Below are 20,980 nucleotides of genomic sequence, written 5' to 3'. Positions count from 1 at the left end.
ATTAATAAACAGTAAATTTAATAATTTAATAAAAAAATATGTAAATACTTATTTAATATTTAAGATATTAAAAAATTATAATTACAATGTATAAAATATATATAATAACTTCTCAAATTTTTAGTATCCTAATAAACAATTATTTCTTATCAATTTTTTTCTCCTTTTCATCTATTTTATTGTTTAGTTTTTCTTTACTACTTAGTTCTTCTCCTTCTTTCTCTTGCCATCTCTTTCCATTATCACACAAAATCATAAACAAAACATATTTTTTTATTATGATTGTATCAATATTGTAAGTCATCATAATCGATATTTCAAGTTACAATTACCATAACTCTTTATGTCAAATGATGGTACTTACAATGGTTAATAAAAGTTGATTTTAATAAATGATAATAATAAAAATGTGTTTTAACAATAGTAGAAGAGTGAGACTTGTTGAGTTTAATTTGTGCAAATATAATTTCTTTAGAGTGATGGATAATTATAATTTAAAATGTTTGATCTGTGTTGTGATACTAACGGTAGTCAATGATTTGTTTAATAGTGATAAATTTTAATAAATATGAATTATGGTAGGTGATAATTTGTGATGAGGAAAGTAGAGATAATAATTACACTTTCCTTAATGGATATGACAACTTTAATAGGTATGATGATGAGAGTGATAATTTGGTAAATTTTGAAAATGTAGTGAATGGTACTTTTATTAAAGGTAGAGTAAAGGGTGTTGTTTTAGTTAATTTAAAGACAAAGAAAAAGAAAGAGAAGAAAAATGAGGTGAAAGAGAAGGAAGGTAAAGTGAAAAATGAATAGTCAACTTTTTTTAATAATTTTATTATAAATTTTTGGCTTAATTATGTTTTTGGTCCTTATAAATATAGACATTTTTGTGATTAGTCCTTACAAATATTTTTGTTTAGAAATGATCCTTATAAAATAGGTAAATTACGAATTGGTCCCTGCCATTAACTCTTCTTCTGTTAAGTACTAAGCTTGGCCTAAAAGAGTCCTTATCAGTTGCTTACATGGCTTCATACTTGCTTAAGTGGTTTGCTGAGATAGATTATTGAGGAGGTGGGTCACTTTCATAAATGAAAAACACCAAATTTTTAACCTCATTTCATTGTTTTATATTTAGGACAGACTGTGAAAAACCCCAATCTCCTGCTGCAGGTAGTCTTATTCCTCAACATTATCGAAGCCATTGGAAGGACAAAAGGTACAATACAATTTTGGAGCAACAAAATTAATGGCAACAAAATCACGAGTTTCAACATCTTCCTCAGCGGTATCGAAGCGACCAGGATAACCTCTATGTGATTGTGGAGAATTGTTGGTCCTATTTACATCCAATAGAAAGAAAAATTCTTGGAAGGGCGTTTTGGATATGTCTAAATTGAAAAGTAAGTAATAAATATCTTTCACGAGTAGTGTTTTGTATTGTTCATTAACTTCAAAAATATTTCTTACATTCGGTGTGTGTGAAATGTACAGTTTAAGAAGTCTTGTAAGTTCATTGAATGGGCTAATGAAGGAGTTTACGAGGGAGTGAAATTTCTGTGTTTGAATGTGGTTCTAACAATCACCGAAGAGCATGTGTGTAGGATTATAAATTTATAAAGAAAACTTGCACGTGAAAAGGCAAAGAGATGGATTCTATGTTACACAGTTGGAGTTTCTTAGGCCATAATTGTTTTGTTATTTATGTATATTGTCATGATAGGTTAAAATATAATTTATGTCCACTGTAGTAATATGAAATTGCAGTTTTAGAGTTCTGCAATTGTGTTTAGTTATTGTATTTTTAAAGTTTATACTTGTGTAAATCTGATTAATTATTGTTCTTTTTAGGTATGTATTTGATGGTGACTTTAGTCAGGTAACCAGATTTATCATAAATGAAATATTTTTTTTAAAATGTCATATTATTGAACAACTGTGGGAGTGTACTATTTGGATTGTTTAACTGTGGTGTGTAAAATAACCTTATATTGTTTTGTATATTGTTCTTAAATAAAAGTTGTCCCAAAATAACATGCACAACAGGTGTCCAATGTTAATATTTAATTGCAATCAGTCAACAGAATAATTTGTACATGTTAAAAAAGACGTTTCAAAGTTTTGTACATAGTTATGGGATAACAACTCATTAAATTACATTTACACCAACAAAATAATGTGTAGGTTTTCAGTATTAATATATAACTCTGCAATCTACCAATAAAATAATTTGTACATGTAAACAAAAAGGCTTTACATAAGTTGTGTCAACATAATATTTTTCATAAGTATATCCAAAATAACCTTAATATGTTTTGTACATTGTTCTGGAATAAAAGCTGTCCAAAATAACATCTAATTGTGGATAATAATATGCAGTTGTCCAGTGTTAACATTTAACTGTGCAAAATAATATTAACTTTGCAATTACATCCAACTATCAGCAATACATCATGGATTAAATTCAACTATTTTTTACATAATGTTACATTTGTACATCTAAAAAAGAAAAATTCATATTCCCTCTAAGTTAAGCTAGTTGTATCATAATGTGTAACAGAAATTGGGTCAACAACAATAACTTCAGATTAGCTTGTAGTAAGGAATAATGATTGTAATTCTTGTGGAGTGTTTGTTGAATCATGTTCCAGGCACTTAGTTAGATAGTCCTTAAAGAAAAAAAACCACAAAAATGCCTATATTTATAGGAATTACAAATATAATTAAACCTAAATTTTTAAAAAAATAAGTGACTATTTAAAAAAGATCAATCTAAATACATAGTGAAACATTTCATAAACAGAGTAACCTAATAAAGTTGTGTATTTAATAAAAATTAAACAAGAAAAATATATATTTTTAAAAAATAACATATTTGATATAAAAATTAATTGATTTTTTATTGGTAAATTATTTTATTATAAGTAAAATTTTAGATACTATCATGGATCATAAAGTCATGTAAATACAAATTTAACGTGTTTGATAAAATTATATTAAAAATGTTTTGCTTAAGTTATATTTACAATGTGTATTTAGATTAAAATTTTATTGTATATATAATTTCTTTCATGTATTAATAATATTTTTTAATAAACATTTTAAACATCACTGGTAATATTTATTAAATTTTTAAAAAATGTTAGCTAGTCACGAATTAATGTGAAGTCTTAAATATATTTTTTAAGAATTTTTGTCATGATTTTTTTTTATTAAATTACTTGAAATTTTTTTTATTAGTTATGTAAAAAAAAATATTCTTAATGAAGATAAACTTTTTAATTCAATATAAAGAAAAAATAAAAAAAATGAATTCCAATAATTTTAAGGTTATATTTTTAAAAAAATTACAATCATTGATAAAATTTATAATATTAATGAAGTTACTGGTATTTTAAATTTTTACGAAGTCCTCAAAACTATATAGTATTTAAAACTAAAAAAATATTATTATTAATTTATTTAATCTATAAAATATTACACACGTAAAGAATTTATATATAATGTATTTTTATTAAACAATATAACATTGATATATTTATACAATTTATTATATCTTATTGTAGGGAGTTCTTTCTAAGTTGTTTCTGAAGCTGAAATTTGAGTGAAAACTTTGTATGTTTAAAAGAATGAATTAATGTTATGCTTAAGTCAAACATCACTATTCTCTTTTTGAGGGATCCAATTGTCTCAGCCATATTTTGAGTCTTAGGCTAAGTGCTGTTTGTCCCAATTCAGGAATCGATTCTTGCGAAATCGATGACTTCATCAATTCGTAAACATAAATTTTGCTTTGTTGGGCTTACTGCAGTTAGAACCGCTAACATATCCTTCATAAAATCACTTTAACACGGTGATTGGTGTATGACTTTTTTAAATTCTTTGAATTGTGATATTCACGAATATTCTATAACTTTTTAAATTAATAATTATAATTTTTCTAATATCTTAAAAATAATAAAATAGTAATATTTTTTTAATTAAACTACTAATTTTATTATTTATTATTATCAAAATTGTTTTACATGTAAGAGAGTCTCACACTCTCCGTTATAAAGTACCATATATTTTTACTTATAATTTTCATGTGTAATAATGGTTATAAAATTTGAAATACAATAATTTGCAGTAATAAGAAAGAAGAGGTCATCAATTTGGTGGCCATTTGCTACTATTACAGCATCCTTTTCGTTAACAGCGACAACTATCAACGCCGCGTTGCCTTTGAATGTCCTTTACTCCCTCAACTTCGCGCACGTGCTCCTGTTTCTCATTAATCATCCCTTCACTTGTATCAATATTCATTAAAAAAAAATAAAAAATATATATATTTTGTAATTTTTATTACATACCTTGCAAAATCATATACAAGACTAAGTTAATCCTTATAAACGTATTATGTTTAAGGATAGAGATTGCTAATTTTATTATTTACAAACTAAGTTTTAATAATTTACTTTAAATTATTTTTTATAAATATTGAGTACTATTTAAATTTTTATTTTAAAACATTTTGTATTAATTAAAATAAAGATCTATCCCATGTTTAATTTTTATAATATTAAATTAAAATTTCATTATCTGACTTAATATTTAGCAAACAAAAATGAATAATAAAAATTACTTTTTATCGGCTTAATTTATTAGATATTAAATTTAAAAAATTAAAAATATATTCCAATAATTACAATTTTTTAGAAAGTAAAGACACTTATTTAAATCTAAAATATATCATGTTTTGTATAAAAATATATGTATAAATATAACATTTATATATGTCACAAATCATAAATTTTTACGTGAAATATCAAGATGTGTATGTGCAGAATAAATAAATAAATCCAAGTGTAATCAATTACTATAATTTGTATGATATATAATAATACATGTATAAATATATATATATATATAACACAAAATTTGCTTATATTATTAAATATATGTCTTAAATTTAAACTAAACAATGTTGTATTTATCATAAATTAAAATTGTAGATAAATTATTAGTATTAACTAATAAGAAAAGATTTATTGTTTGTTATTTGTGTATTTAACAAAATCATGTTCTGAAAGAAAATATATATTAAATATCTCATTCCGTACATACGTTAAATTATTAAATTTAACGGAAATCGTGAACTTGTTAGGTCACCAGCCGAGGTAACGTCTTATACTAAAACTAGTGCCAATTTGACTCGTTGTTTTTTTCTAAAATGTACGCTTACTTGCTTCTCTTTTTTTAAATTGTGGATAAATTTAGTTTTTTTGGTAGTGTTTTTCAGTTGATTTTGGTAGTGTGGATAAATTTTGTTTATAAAATTTTAAAATTAATAATTTTCTATAAATTTTTAAATTTAATAAATTTAGTCTTCATCAAATTTAAAAATTTTGAATTATCGTTTCTTACTTAAAATTTTTTTAAATCAAATTGATTAAATTGATTTTTATTCAAAATCAACCGATTAAAATACATAATTTCACTTAAAATGAAAAAAAATATTTTTTAAAACGAGACTTAATCATATTTGTCGTGTATTAATATTTAGTGCCACGTGACATTTATTTATTGCAATGCGATGTTCAGAAGGAACAAATAAATTGGGTAAGACTATTAATTGACGGTTTCAAGTTAAAGAAAATTAAGAGGAGGAACAGTTTAGATTAATTTTAAAACGAAGAACTTATCTGGCTTAATAAAAATTGAGAAAATAAAGCTATACATAATTTAAATAAAAAAAAAACAAGAAATTGACTAGCTCAATGTGAAACGATTTTCAGTCATAAATTCATAATCTTAATGAAGTGAGAAGCTAAGAACTAAGCTGTTAGTAGACAAACAAACACATTGTAAGATCATGGACAAGGGAAGTGAGATGTTAAGCATGTTTTGGAATTTGTATTCCATTTCTCTTTTTAAATATTTAATTCTTATTATTTTAATAAATGAAAAAACGATGTATTAAGAACACGTTTGATTTCTCTTTTAAAAATAATTTAAATAAGATATAGTATGAATTTATATTATATTTTATTTTTAAAAATAAAAAACTATTTTAAAAGAAAAATTAAACATACTCTAAATATATTTTAAAAAACTTTCTCATTCTTTCTTTTTCAATACTGAAATTTTATCTATTTTAATAAGCAAATAAAAAAAGCGACACTCAACCTAGTTTATAAAATATTTTTTTTTATTTTTTTCAAATATTCAATGCTTATCCTTTTTAATAAATATGAAAAATAGAATCTTAAACGTGTTTTAAAGAATATATTTTTTACATGAATTTTTTTCTGAATTTTTCTGTACAAATTCACTTATTTTGAGGAATATTTATACCTATTTTTTTATGAACTTGTTTGTGTAAAAATAAATAAATAAATCATATAAAAATAACATTTAATACAAAAGAAGACAAGAAGACACATAATATAATATAAAAAGATAAAATTAAGAATATAAAAAAGTGAGACTTGTATCATTTATGTAATTTTTAATAACTTTTAATTAATAATAAAAAATGTGTAGTTGACATTTTTCTCATTAATATCATTTTCTAGTCTAACATATAATTTTATATCAGTAATATATATGTATTGATATTTAATATTTATATCCTAACCTTTAATGCAAATCGGTATCATACATTTTAATAATGTAAAATTTTATTTTTATTAGAGAATAATACATTCAAATGTCTGTGACCAGTAAGCCTTGTAAAGTTATTCATAACAAGCTATTGTTTAATAAATTAAACATGGTACGAGTTACAATACTTGTTTCCACGTACATGCAAACTATATTTTTATTTTACTATTTTATACATTATTTTGATTTTTTTTGCCTGTTAAGTGAATATTTTTGTTTAATTTATTTTATAAAAATGAGTACTTGTTTTTTAGTTTTTTATAGAATTTTGAGAAAATTAAAATTATTATTTTAAAAATTGTTTCAACCAAACACGTGTCAAATAAACATTTATATTTTAAAATATTTTTATTTGTTTTGACCTACCATCCTAATATATTTATTATTTTTTAGTTTAAAATTAAAAAATTGTAATATCTACGAAATTAAAAACATTGCCACAAGGCCGGATCCAGGTGGCCTTTTATTATTAGTTATATTAAGTATATTAATAATTCTGTAATTATGCAATATATCTATCTTATAGAAGGGTTGATAATCCTTATACGTGCATTCATAAAATGGTATGTTGAGCCCTTAAAAAAATTATGACTAATTTCAAAATAGTAATAATAATCAATGGCTGCGAGAAAATTATATCATAAAATCCTGATTACAGATTCTCATACACACGCTATTAAACTTTGACCCACGTTTAATAAAAGAGGCTTGAGTGAGTATAGTCTTTGTACTTTCTACAATTCTACGTGAAGTACAACTTAATCTGAGTTATATCGGAGAACTGTGTATATAAATAAATAAAAGGCTGAATGAAAATACCATATTTGAATTGCGTTTGAATTGACATTAAGTTCACTCATGAATTTATTTTAATGATACGAAGTTATAATTGAGAATTAAAAATAATTGAACATAATTTTGAATAAAATATAAAACTCTTTCTTAATATGTGAAAAAGTAAAAGGCATTTTATTTACTTATTTATTGATTAATTTATTAAGGAGCAAAGGGAAGTGGAAGTTTCGGTGGTAGAAACCTAGCAAAGGTGGTAATTGGGGAAGTGGTATTTACTTGTTTAAGTTAAATGTAGCCGCAAATATTTAATTGAATGGAAAGGATGCGTCAACAAGGCCACAGAACTGAAGTGAGCAGTGAGAAGTGAGAGTGTGTGGCATCTTCAAACTTCATGAATTTAAAAATGCTTTTACCATATAATATAATATAACGTTGTTTATTCAAAGAGGAGAATGTAATACTAAAATCACGTGATTATAAAACCAAGTGAGTGGTCTAATTTTGTTGTCTAATATTGTCTCAAGAGACGCGGAGGGACATCATCATGGCTGTCGTCAGCGTCCACGTGTACATCGTTATGCACTTTCCAACACAACTCCTCTGTCAACTGTCACACACGCCTTCTAAGTCTTACACACAGTGAGTCAAACTTCTTCACTCGCTTCATTGCAAATATAAAAGCCGCAGACTCTTCCTCCATCAGATGCAAACGCAGCCAAAACTGCCAACGACAACATTCCCCAACACAACCCAAACAAAAGCTTGCGATACTAAAACCACAAAAGCGAAAAAGAAAAAAAGGAAAAAAGAAATAACAAAAGTGTAAAACATTTCGGGTCATTTAAAGTAGCGAGTGAGTTTGTGTCGGAATTAAAAAAAAATATGGTGAAGTCGAGCGTGGAAAAAAAACCTGCGGCGGAGCGAAACGGCTCGTCGTATAGAGGTGTAAGGAAGAGGAAGTGGGGAAAATATGTGTCTGAAATTAGGCTTCCCAATAGTCGACAGAGGATTTGGTTGGGTTCCTACGACACCGCCGAGAAAGCGGCGCGTGCCTTCGACGCCGCCATGTTCTGCTTACGTGGCAGCGGCGCGAGGTTTAATTTCCCGACTGACCCGCCGAACATCGCCGGCGGAAGGTCCATGACTCCCTCTCAAATTCAGATCGCCGCGGCCCGTTTCGCGAATTCGGAGCCTCGAAAAGAATATTCGGGTCCATCCGTTTCTACACCGATGGAGTGTTCTTCTGAGGAGGAGGAGGAGGAGGAGGGGATGGCGTCGTTGCCTATAGAGTCGCCGTCGCCTTCAGAGGTGAAGGTGCAAACCGACAGCGACGCCACGCAAAACGGGTCGTTTTCGGATTTGTTTTCCGCAATCGGGACGGGTCATTTCGAACCCGAATATTGTGTTTTTCCGGGTTTCGATGAGTTTAGTAGTGACTTCTATGTGCCGGAGCTGCCAAGTTTTGATTATGAAGAGAACTTGGATGGGTTGGTTATTCTGGACTCGAACTTGTGGAACTTCTAAATGGGTCGGGTTTTGGGTAATTTTATTATATCCGAAATCGTGACAAGAACTCGGGTTTGGGTTGGTCAATTTTTATGGGACCAAGCCCTCTGCTATAGTTTAGTGCTGTGGGTCATTATTATTTTTTACCACGTAGTTAAGGTTTTCGATTTTGCGGATAAGATTCATAAAATCATTTAATAGTCATGACTCAAGATCATTACTTGTAAAGTTGTGTGCAGATATTGTAATTCTTTTTAGCCATTCATTCAATTATATAAAAGGATAAGATTTTTCGTCTAGATAATGTTGGTGACAAGGCCTGGCCCATTAATTAAAATTGTTTATACTGTTATTAAGAAAGGACATGTGATTTTGACCAAAAACAAATTGAAAAAAGGACGTGATGATCATATATATCCCAAGAGAACACAATCTGTGGAGTATTTGATGATCATATACAGACTTGATTGTTGATGGATTCCTTAGCTCATCAACTATATTTTTATATACATAGTTGATTAAATTCAACTAATAGCTTAACAATTGTAACTTTAAAAAAACTTACCACTTCAATTAATTAGTGATTAATCGAATCAATATTTGGACTTAGAGATCAGTATGCAGTATGATATTAATAACATTGGCCAGCTGCGGCACCGGAATTTATGATTTGGAATTTTGGCCCGTCAGCAAATAAACAGTAAGAGAATACTAAAATTAAAAAGAGGGAAATGCGTCTAAGCTTTCTTTAAAATAGAGAATCTGATGAGCCTAAACTAGATGTCCCTTATCTATTTAACTAGTAATTAATAAAAATCCTAACAAACTGCTTCCACAGCGAGCCTCTTGACCATGTCTCCACAACTTCCTGGTCCAAATGTTTTTTCTGAAACATCAATCGAGCATGATTCCTTGCCCACACATGCCTATATATAGAAACCCAAAATTTGAAGCAAGTTAATCCATCATCATATATAAAACAATTTTGAAGATACAAATAAAAATTAATTAAAAGCTTACATTTTTCATAATGGACAAAGCATCACTATTGCTTTCGCAACTGCCCCTACTAAATGCTCCACATTCACCTTGTGGATTGCCAAAACTTGCAAACTTTATAGCCGAGATGGGACGACCATAGCAAGACAATTCCAAAGTCTTGTTCTCATGAGTGTTTCCACAAGCAGTGCCAACAACAACTGTTTGGAAATTCACTAGTGATGGGTTGCCACCAATTTCCTCAAACAAAACCAATGTGTTTTCACCATCTTGAATAAAGGAGCGAGGCACATGGTACCTGAAATTATTTAAAACAAAGCACCAATTTTTGGAGATGCGATATTATTAAATAAAATAGTAATTAATTAATCAACATGAGAAAAAAAAAAAGGGCATATAAGGCAATTGTGAAAGAGTTTGAGTCAACGAACCATCGCTGGGTGGGGTTTCCACAATTGCTAACACATTTTTTGTCATCATATTCACCACGGTAGTCACAAGGGTCAGCACTACAACCATCTTCATCAGCATAATAACTAGGCCAAGTGCGACCCAGAGATTGACCATTCACCCAGGCATAACCTTTACCCATACCTTGCAAATCCACAGCAACTGGGTCTGATCCTAGAGGAGCTTTGAAAGTGGTCTACAAAATATAAACACATTATTAATTCATTGATTAGTTCAACCAAAGGGAATAACAATTTTATAGTAATACACAATTTTTGAAGAAAAACAATTTACCTTGTACCAAGTGAACATCCTATTTATGGGTATCTGGTCAGATTCCCATTTGGAAGGAGAAGCATAGGGTGAGTTTTCACTGTAGAATTTGTTATCCCAACCATGCAACCCAACCTTGTAGGACCAGGGGTGTGAGGATAAATCTTTAATTATGGTCTCATCACCATTTCTACCAATCACTTCAATGGGCCCAACAAGACCAGTGTGCCATTTATCGTAGTTCTTCCCATAGTTCTATTCAACAAAAGAAACATATAATATGGTACATAATAATAACTGGAACTAAATTGAGTAATGTATATAGACAATTGAATATGTTATGGGCCATAATTAAGTAGTGTGATACCTGAAGTCCAACAGTGACAGTAAGCAGGCTGATAATGTTCTTCCCAGGCTTCAACTTAATTTTAGTCTCATATTTATCATTATGAATGCCATATGTGGCCCAATGGGAACCTGTACTTCAATCAAACAGGGACCATGTTATTAAATTAAATTGTAACGTAACTACTAGTTATAACATAATGCTGTATATTCAACCGTAGGTGATAATTAGTATGTGACATAATATTACCAATATGTTCTCCGTTGATGAATACATGAATTACATGACCACTGCCATTAATCCTAAGAGACATATCATCTGCCCAAACTGGATCATTTTGATCAATATCAAGTCTATCATAAAAAAAACAAATATTGTTAGCAATTTTTTAACAGAACAAAAAAGAGACAAAAGAAGAGAAAAAATTACGTGGTTATGATTGATTACCTTGTCATGTACCAAAGGTAGTCAGTGGCATCATCAGTGACTCTTTTTTGATCAAGAAGTGCATCTACAGTGAAATTACCTTTGCCAAGGAGGGCATTATCAATATTCTCAGCTCTCCACACCCACTTCAAAGCTATTGGCTCATCTTCAGCTTTGTTTTCCGCCTTTACCATAAGGGAGGTTTGAACATTTACCTAATTATGAAAACATAGATGCATCAATTAACAACATATGCAACAATTGGTCATCATGAACAAAATAGCTAGCATATGATTTTGGTTTATACTACTGGAAAATATAAAGGGTTACCTTGGCTGTGTTATACCCTTCAGTTTGACAATCAGGAAGAAGACTAACAGACCAAGCAGGAACATCATATGTATTTCCTCGAAATGTTATTGTGGCACCAGTGGTGGTGTTGGAGTTGCTCAAGAAGCAGCTTGATGAATCATTCGTGGAATACACAGTAGCCTAGAAGTTGAAACTGTGTATGTCATAATAATAAGTGCTTTTGTCTCTAAAAATATCATAGTCATTGAATTTGTGAGTGTTCTTTATTCGTTTACCTTAACAGAGTTGCCAAAATCAGTTTCTGACACGTTTCCGTTGGTAAGACTGTTTTCCATCGATTTCAGAACCATGTGAAGTTCTTTGAGGTGACCCCATTTTGGTTGGGCAATGTTTCCTGCAATTTTGAAAGCGAAAGGTTTTTTTCATGGAAAAATATTGTTCGATAAAAAATAAAAAATAAACATTATAACCTAAAATGAAAATATATAATAAATGCAGTTACCAAATTCATCAAGAGGAGCGTCGTAATCATATGAAGTGGTAATGTATGGACCCCCAGCTGTTCTTCCGAAGTTAGTTCCACCGTGATACTGAAAGCGACAAAAAAAAGTTATACTTGTACAAAATGTTGCTAGAATGTTACTTAAAAGAAGTAAGAATTTGAACTTTTAATTATTTACCATGTAGTAGTTCTGGAATGTGCCTCCGGTTTGGAAAAACTTTGCCACAGCATAAGCAACATCTTCTGCAGTTCTATGGGGATCTTTACCACCCCAATTCTTGAACCTTTAAAAAAGATTAAAAAAATTGATTGCAAAATAACTTTAGTAACGAAAACTCATGAACAAAGTTTTTTTAAGGCAAAAAAATTGACCAAATAAAACAAGAGTTTAAACTGACCAGCCAACCCAATTTTCAGTCCACATTTTAGGACTATTAGGGTTATTGGGTTCAAAGTCCTGACAATACCAACCATTGCAAGTATTGATCTAGCATTTAATTTAAAGAGAAAATTATTAGCTAACTTCAACAATGAATGAAATAAAATAATTTAGATGACTCCAATATAAATTGTAAAATTTACCATAGGCTGAGGAGCATCAGGTTACTGGCACATGATCCATGGAACCCCAATATCGAAAGATTCGGCCATGTTAGCACACCAATCTATATAAACTTTGCCAGCATCCCCATAAGCGGACATCACATTCCCGTATTCGTTTTCGATCTTTTTTCATTAATCATAACAATCAACAATTAATTAGTATATAAAATAATATTATTTTATTGCATAATATCTAATATCGTTAACAATTAAATTTATTAGAAAAAAGCTGTAGTACCTGAGATAAAATTATGGGACCGCCTTGAGATGCAAACAATTTTTCTTTTTTTACCATATCCACAATCAAAGTCGTAAAATTTTGCATTTCATTCTATGAATACAAAATTAATGAAACAAAGTAAGAAATAATAATTTACCACAATATAATCCCAAGAAAATAACAGTAAACTAAAATAATAATAAAAATTTACCATGAACACTTGATTTGCCGTCCGAATCTCGACACCGGGTAGATTATGAACCCATACAGGGATCCCTCTAAATTTTTTTTAATAAAATGAGAATTTTATAATTTTTATGATTAAACATATGTTCTGTACTTAAAATGAAGTCAATTGAATTTGAAGAAGTCTTAGTTAGAGTCAAACTTACCCATAATTCCATTCAGCACAAACATAGGGGCCAATGCGAGGTACAGCATAAAGTCCTTCCTCTTGAATGGTTTTGAGAAATCTAATAAAATCGTTATTGCCAGTGAAATCATATTGACGACGAACAGGTTCATGAGCATTCCAAAAAATATATGTTTCAACAGCATCCAATCCTCCATCTTTTGCTTTCTTAATCAAATCGAGCCACATCTGATGTATATAAAAAATGAGTTAACAAATAACATATAAACAATGCTATTATACAAATATAGATCAGAGATAAATATGAAAAAGACAAAGCAAAAAATGATTAATGAGGAATGGTGTTGGACCTGAGGTGTGCTTCTAGGATAATGAATTGATCCAGATATTAGCACCCTCCTTTTTCCATCAAGTTTGATGGCTCTTCCATCATGAGTGACTTGAACGGCATTGATGCCACAGAGAAGAAAGCTAAGAAAGCAAATGCAGACGAAACTATTCAAAGGAGCCATCTTGTAAACTCAAGATTGTGTTGTTAGTTTTAGAGGACACTAGCTCTCCTTATATAATACAATTTCGGCGCAGTTAATTAAGTTTTATTCTTTCTCATGCGTTTAATGTATTTAAAGAAAAAAAAATAAAAATTAGATTTTGAAAGTGCTGCAATAAGAATTTTGAGAGAATCTATTATATATATATATATATATATATATTAATTAGATTAATAATTTTTAACATGTATTATTAATTTATTTTAGAACTATAATAAACTAGATCGTCTCTTATAATCTACATTATTTTTAATAAAATATTGATATTTAGAAAAAAATTTATTTTAATTTTTTTAACTAAATTATTTTCATATTAAAATAAAAAATAAAATATATACTTGAGAGAGAATTTAGATATTTTTATATTATTCTTAACTTTTTATTATTATCACTTATTATTCCTCTATTTTAATTATTTAACTGTATAATTATTCTCTCTTGATTTGTGCATCTATGCCGGAAAAAAGCTTTGCGGGCATTTCAAAGTTGAATAGAAGTTGTTTTATTTTAAACGTGATTTGATCCCCAATCTTATGGCACCGTAGGCTGTACTGTATATGGAAATTCTCAATGTTACCTTGTTCTTAGAGGTTTGAGTTGACCATTAAGAAAAGTTTATATAAGTTTTACGAATTAGATATATATTATATTAACAAATTTTTCTGCACTGTAGAAATATTTTTAAATTTAAGAAAAATAAAAACTATAAATAAAAATATGATTATTATTAATGATAAAATCATATCTTAAGAATGAATAAAGTATAAAAGGAAGTATAGCCCAAAAAGAGTGTATAAAAGAAAATATTTTTGTCAATAATAAAAATTTTATTTTATTAGAATATAATTAAAGAGATAAGATTAATAAACTGAAGAAGTTATGCAAATACATTACTTTACCCAATATACAGTCTACAGATTGAATACTATTAAGTGAAAATTCTAAAATCTGATAAAATAAAAAACCATAGAAAATATGTAAGACAAATCATGAGACTTAATTTAATTTAAGAGAGGGAGAAAAAATTATTAAACTTTTAATTTCTACCTTCAATAGTCAAATTTAAAATATAATTATCAATTAGTAATATTAGTTTTTTTTTAAGATCAATATTTTATCAAGAATAAAGTTAAAATATATGAAATATTCTAATATGTTACGACTTTAAACAAAATTAACAATATATGTTAATAGAATTTTAATAGTTTGTATTATTGTTAAATATTTATAATTTTCTATTTCACTGAAAATGTTGAAGCATAAATGATTTACTCAAATAGAATGATCAAATAAATAATTATTGTCATAAAATTTTAAATTATTAATTAATTATACAGTGTAAAAATATAATAGAATTTATATAAAATAACTTATTCAATTATTTTTATAATAAATAAAAAACTAAATAACTAATAACAACAAGATAATTAAATTAATTTATTTTTTATAAATATAAAATTTTATTTAAAAAATACTTATAATATTAAATGATGTAATCATTATTTTATAAATATATATTTAACATTACAAAAGTGTATAATTTTTTTTTAACAATCAATATATCTCAATTTTATTTATAATTTTTTATGATATTCTATATTGTTTCTTTTATAAAAATAAAATGAATATTTTATTTTTTTTTGCTAATAAATAGAGCTTAGAGGCCAAACAACAACAAGAACCTAAGTAGTACCTTTAGGATATCAAGAACCTATAGCATTAAGAGATAAAAGAAAAAGTAAATCTAAAAGGGTTGAATCAAAAGAATAAAAAGTCATTCTATCATCAGCCCTACCTAGTCTTCGCTAGCCAATTAGCACAATGATTAGCCTCTCTCAAAACATGGCTAAACCTAATAAAAAGAATACATTTTAACAAATCCTTAATCTCACCAATTATAAGAAGAAAAAATTACAATTAAGATAATTTACAAGCAAAGAAATAGTCTCTTTAGAGTTACATTCAATTCATATCAACTGAATATTTTCCTGCACTATCATCTTGAGCCCTCAATAAAATCCCTAAAGCTCAGCAGTTATAGGAGTACAAGGATCCAGGACCCTACAAAACCTAACTATTAAAAATCTTCCTTTACAATCGCTTTAGATGCGATTGGATAGGAGCCTCCCATTTTATTAGACTCTGGGAATCCATCACACTAGCATCCTGATTAAACCTACCACAAAAAGGAAAACAATTAAACTCATGAAAAATACCCTGTAATACCCTTTTAGCAGTAGAATGCTGATTTTGAAAAATAGCTTGGTTCTTGTTTCTCCACAAATTCCATATTGTTATCCCAAATAACACATCTTTGTGAGGATAATTTTTAAAATTTTGAGTATCCAAATTATATTCGAGCCAACTATGCAAACCTTAACTAAAGAAAGGAATTCAGTTTTCAGGAAGAACAAGAGAATTTTAAATCTTTTGGGCAAACCATCAATCCCTAAGAATATGTATGACATTTTCTGCGTCCTCATTACACCTAAAGCAATTTGAAGAGTTAGCCATTCCTCTTTTGCATCTTTTCACATTAGTTAATAATTTATCATGAGCAACCTTCAAAAAAAAAAAATAGAGATTTTTGGAAGAACTTCTCCATTTTCATATTACTTTAAACACATTATTATTGATCTCTCCACTGTCCTTAATAATTTATCATGAGCAACCTTCAAAAAAAAAAAAATAGAGATTTTTGGAAGAACTTCTCCATTTTCATATTACTTTAAACACATTATTATTGATCTCTCCATTGTCCTTAAGATTTGAAATCAGATTATAAGCTGACTTGCAAATGAACTACAACAGAAAATCAAGTGAGAGTTATTGCAGCTTATCATATAATTTTAAACTCAAAGATCAATGAATGCAATAGATAATTCATGTATGCTAAGATATAGGTAAATATAGTCTATATGGAAATTATCATTGATAAATTTTAAAATTATATCAATAATTTCATTACAAGAAAAATAGTTATTTATAACTTAATTTTTAGTCATAAATAAATAAAATCTAATAATTAAGTGACTAATTCTCTAACTGATATAATTAAATCACTAAATATATAATTATTGATGATCTATAACAAACTTAGCAATTGATAATTTAAAGACCACAATTAGTAAACAAGCATTTATCTAAATTATAGATAACAAAATTCTTCAATTGTTTAACACAATTATATTGACATATTTAATAATTACTCTAACATAATATAATTAAATATGATATATTTATCACATTATTAATAAATAAATTAAATATCTAAAAAATAAAAAATAACAAAAAAATAGAAGATTAAAATTTTAACTATAGCTATAATCATTAAACATATATTTTATCCAATAATCTTACATGTATGAATCCTTTTAATTTATAATTCTATGTTTAATTTGTGATTCAAATTTTAATGGCTTAATTAAATTTTATCTATCTAGTTTCAATCATGTGTAATCATAATTTTTCAAGACTTTTTTCTAATTAAGTATTTTTAATTTTATATTTTAATAAATATAGTGTTTGTTGTCAAATTTTTAATTAAAACTCCTAATTTTTTCTCTAAATTTTTATAATTGAATCAATTAAATTAATTTAAATTAATACTAACAAAACAAACTATTAAATTTAGTCCAAAAAATTATTTTCTTTTCAAACCTTAATTTTATATCTTATTACATTTTTAAATTTTATTAAAATTCTTCCTTCTAAACTTTTAAAATTATTTTATGTTGTACTTTCATAATAAAAGTTCTAAAGTCTTATATAAAAAATAATTCACAGTTTTTAGTAGAAAAACTTAATAAAATAAATAAATTTAAAGATTTCAAAAACAAAAATAATTCACTTAACTTAAGAAAAAAAAAGGTCTCACTACTTTGACACCTGTGGAGAGACCTGCAATCCTGTGTATTTGATCGGAGGAGGAAGAGGCCAAAGGGAAACTGGTTTTGAGATTATATTTCCTTTAAGAGTGATTTCCATATCCCATGTCTGTGGTGTTATTCCATCATCAAACTGATCATATTAGTCATTAAAAACACTAATCCTATTTCATTCCAATGCTAATCAACATTTACATAAGTATTAAAGTGTCCTTTGCAAATATCTTCTTCATTCTACGTCTTGCATACACTAACGTTGTTGTAACTTATTTTTCAGTTCATATTAAGCACATCTTCCTTTACCCTATCAAACTTATATAAAATCAAAATCTAAATTTACATTATAAGAAAATAAAATAGGATAAAATCATTATTTTTATCATATCTTATTTTTTAATATTTATTTAACTAGTATAATATAAGAAGTCTATCCTATAATTTTATTCTCCTTTACTCTCTAGTGTAAGTTTTATCTTGTGAGAGCTTTAAGTTAAAAATAAATGAAATGAAATATTATCCTATTTTTATCTTTCATATTTTTATTCAAATTAAATTTTATATTTTTCTTTTCTGTTCATCAAACAAGCATTTATCATTACACACGAAGAATTTTAACAATATTTTTTTATATTTATATATTTTATTGTGAACCTATATTTATATTTAAACGGTACGAAAACCCATAAATATGAAGAAAAAGGGAAAAAAAAAGTTCATATATCAAGCCATCCTTGTTAGCAAGAAAAAAAAATAGCTTAAGTCCCACTTTATGAGTAAAAAAATCATATAATATGATATGGTAACTTGATAAGACAATTAAATTAATAACTCTTGCCTTCTGTTTGGAAGAATCAAAGGAAAGCGATGGAAGAAAAATAAAAATAAATGAAAAGGTTACAATTTATTTTGATAAATTATTTTTCTTTCACTCTTTTAATTAAAAAAATAAATATTTGAATTTTTTTTATTCAACACAACATTAATGATTAAAAAATAAGTGAACAAAAGACACACCTGGCTACAGCTAGTTTTTCTGAGTCTTTTTCTTGAATTAAAAGAAAAAGAGAAAAAAGAGATAAATTATTTGAGAGGAATAATTGGAGTTGGATTGAGAAGCGACAAATAGTTATGGAGTGGGGCTCTATCACGTCCTTTTCATATAAAAACAAGGGCTCTACTATCTCCAATTCAGTGGGCTCTTCAATGCAAAAATTAAATTAAATTTATTATATTGTTTTTTAATATAGAAGTTACTCCATAATATGTGTAAAATTAAATATATTTTTATTCTTTAAATTATATTCATTTTTTTGATAAAATTTTATTTTTTAGTTTAATTCTTATACTTTTAAAATTTATTAATTTTAGTATTTAATTACTGTTAAAATAATGATGTAATTAATTCAAATATTCACATTTTTATAAATTTATATTAGTGAAAATAATTAAATTAGTAATTTTTAAAATATAAAGGCTAATTAAAAAAGTCAATATTAAAATATTTTAATTAATAAATGATTTTTAAGGAATGATTATTGTTCTTCATCGTAGGAATGTTATCGACCTGATATAATACCACCAGGCTAACTTGACCAGTCGCTTTAGGTTAGGTCCAATTTTCAAGCTGTTTTTTTTTTAAGTCTCTTTCTTTCATTTTTAAAAAGTTTTAATTTAGTGTTCATAAAATATTTTGACCTGATATTTCTTTCTGTTAAATTTTACTTTATATTTATCTTTTGACTTCTCCGACTATAAAATTGTTTTTAATTATTCCTTTCATTGTTCTCTTTCTAACTTACAAGAAGATTTAGTAGTGACTTTTAATAACATTTCATTTAGAAAATTTCTTCTAAACCGTTTAATCATTGACACTTTAAAGACGATAATTATCTTTAGTAAAAAATTTGCATTTTTATTTTAAAATTAAGTTATTTAATTACCTATATGTTCAAATTTTAAGTAAAATAACCAATAATATTTTTTTTATCTTATTTCTCAATATTTCAATTCAAACTAATTTTAATGTTTTCCCACTTAAGTCTAATATACTTAGACAAAGCATAAACAAACTATCTAGAGAATAGACAAGAAAAGAGATTATAATACACTGAGTTAAGATATATTATTTTTTATAATGTTAATAATTTTATATAAAATATTTTTAAATCAGACTAATTATTAAATAATATTTATTTATTATATTTATTCTAAAAATTAATGGAGATTTGTTTTAATTTAGTTTAAAGATCAACACTTAAATTTATTATTTTTTTAAAGTGATTATTCTCAAATAATGCATGTTTGATTTCATTAAATTCAAATAATTAATAGATGTTTTTACTAGCTTTTATTTTTAAAAAATAATAAATGATTAATTTAACATTTAATTTAAATTATATATATATCAATATTATAAAAACTATTAAATAATTAGTTTAGGAAATATATAATTAAATTTTTACTAGACCCTTAATTTTCAATTTAATATCTTAATTAAATTGTTAGTGTCAAATATTTTAGTATAAGAGGATTTAAAATATCTTGTATAATCCTTAATATTTATTGTTGGTCAATTTATTTATTTTCATCATTTACGATAAAAAAATAATAAAATACTTAAATGATACATTAAATAATATATATTATTGATTGTGTTATAGAAAAATGTCGTGTATAATATAATTTTTTTATGTTTTTAAAGTCTTTCATCTATTTATTTTTTTAATTCTTTCTTAATATTATTATTATTATTATTATTAAAAACATCCATAATTAGAAACTATCATAATATTCTTTTCTTTTTCTTAGATCTTTTCGAATTTTTTTGCCTTCACTGGTAGATTTACCTTTATAATTTTTGCTTTCTCTCTGTTCCCTTTTGTCGAACTTGCATGCCTATGCTACAGGTAATGATGTGAATTTCAATAAATCTCTGAATCTTGCATAGTTAAAGTTTATGTGATTACTTGATAAAGACGAAGGGGTGAAGGGATCAAAGTTTGTAGTAAAAAGAATAGAAAAAGAACAAACAACAGTAACATGAAAACATAATAAAGGAAGAGAGAAAAAATATACACCAACAACCT

The 20,980-nt window shown here is 26.6% G+C and overlaps 2 protein-coding genes and 1 pseudogene across 2 annotated transcripts; 1 reads left to right on the top strand and 2 right to left on the bottom strand.

Moving 5' to 3' along the window:
- The first annotated feature begins 8,112 nt into the window (after window positions 1-8,112).
- Window positions 8,113-10,321, top strand: LOC113848491 (ethylene-responsive transcription factor ERF017-like). The gene has a single exon (XM_027478035.1). It carries the CDS (start codon window positions 8,329-8,331, stop codon window positions 8,968-8,970), a length of 642 nt encoding a protein of 213 aa, XP_027333836.1. The 5' UTR covers window positions 8,113-8,328; the 3' UTR covers window positions 8,971-10,321.
- On the bottom strand, window positions 9,771-12,911 carry LOC113848483 (annotated as a pseudogene).
- On the bottom strand, window positions 12,912-13,968 carry LOC113852337 (beta-galactosidase 15; the record flags this gene model as incomplete). Its single annotated transcript, XM_027482566.1, has 5 exons — window positions 13,807-13,968; window positions 13,476-13,684; window positions 13,295-13,361; window positions 13,102-13,194; window positions 12,912-12,986 (listed from the first exon to the last, which is right to left on the bottom strand). Coding segments are annotated over exons 1-5 (606 nt in total), but the record flags the coding sequence as incomplete, so codon positions are not given.
- Between the last annotated feature and the right edge of the window lie 7,012 nt (window positions 13,969-20,980).

Source organism: Abrus precatorius, unplaced genomic scaffold (assembly GCF_003935025.1).
Source record: "Abrus precatorius isolate BTA unplaced genomic scaffold, Abrus_2018 Scaffold10, whole genome shotgun sequence".
Taxonomy (NCBI): domain Eukaryota; kingdom Viridiplantae; phylum Streptophyta; class Magnoliopsida; order Fabales; family Fabaceae; genus Abrus; species Abrus precatorius.
The sequence above is the reverse complement of the archived record's forward strand: the minus strand, read 5'-3'. Positions and strand labels throughout refer to the sequence as shown.

What these genes read in the sequence shown, in the direction of transcription:
- LOC113848491 (XM_027478035.1), top strand. Translation starts at nt 8,329, where the DNA reads ATGGTGAAGTCGAGCGTGGAAAAAAAACCTGCGGCGGAGCGAAACGGC.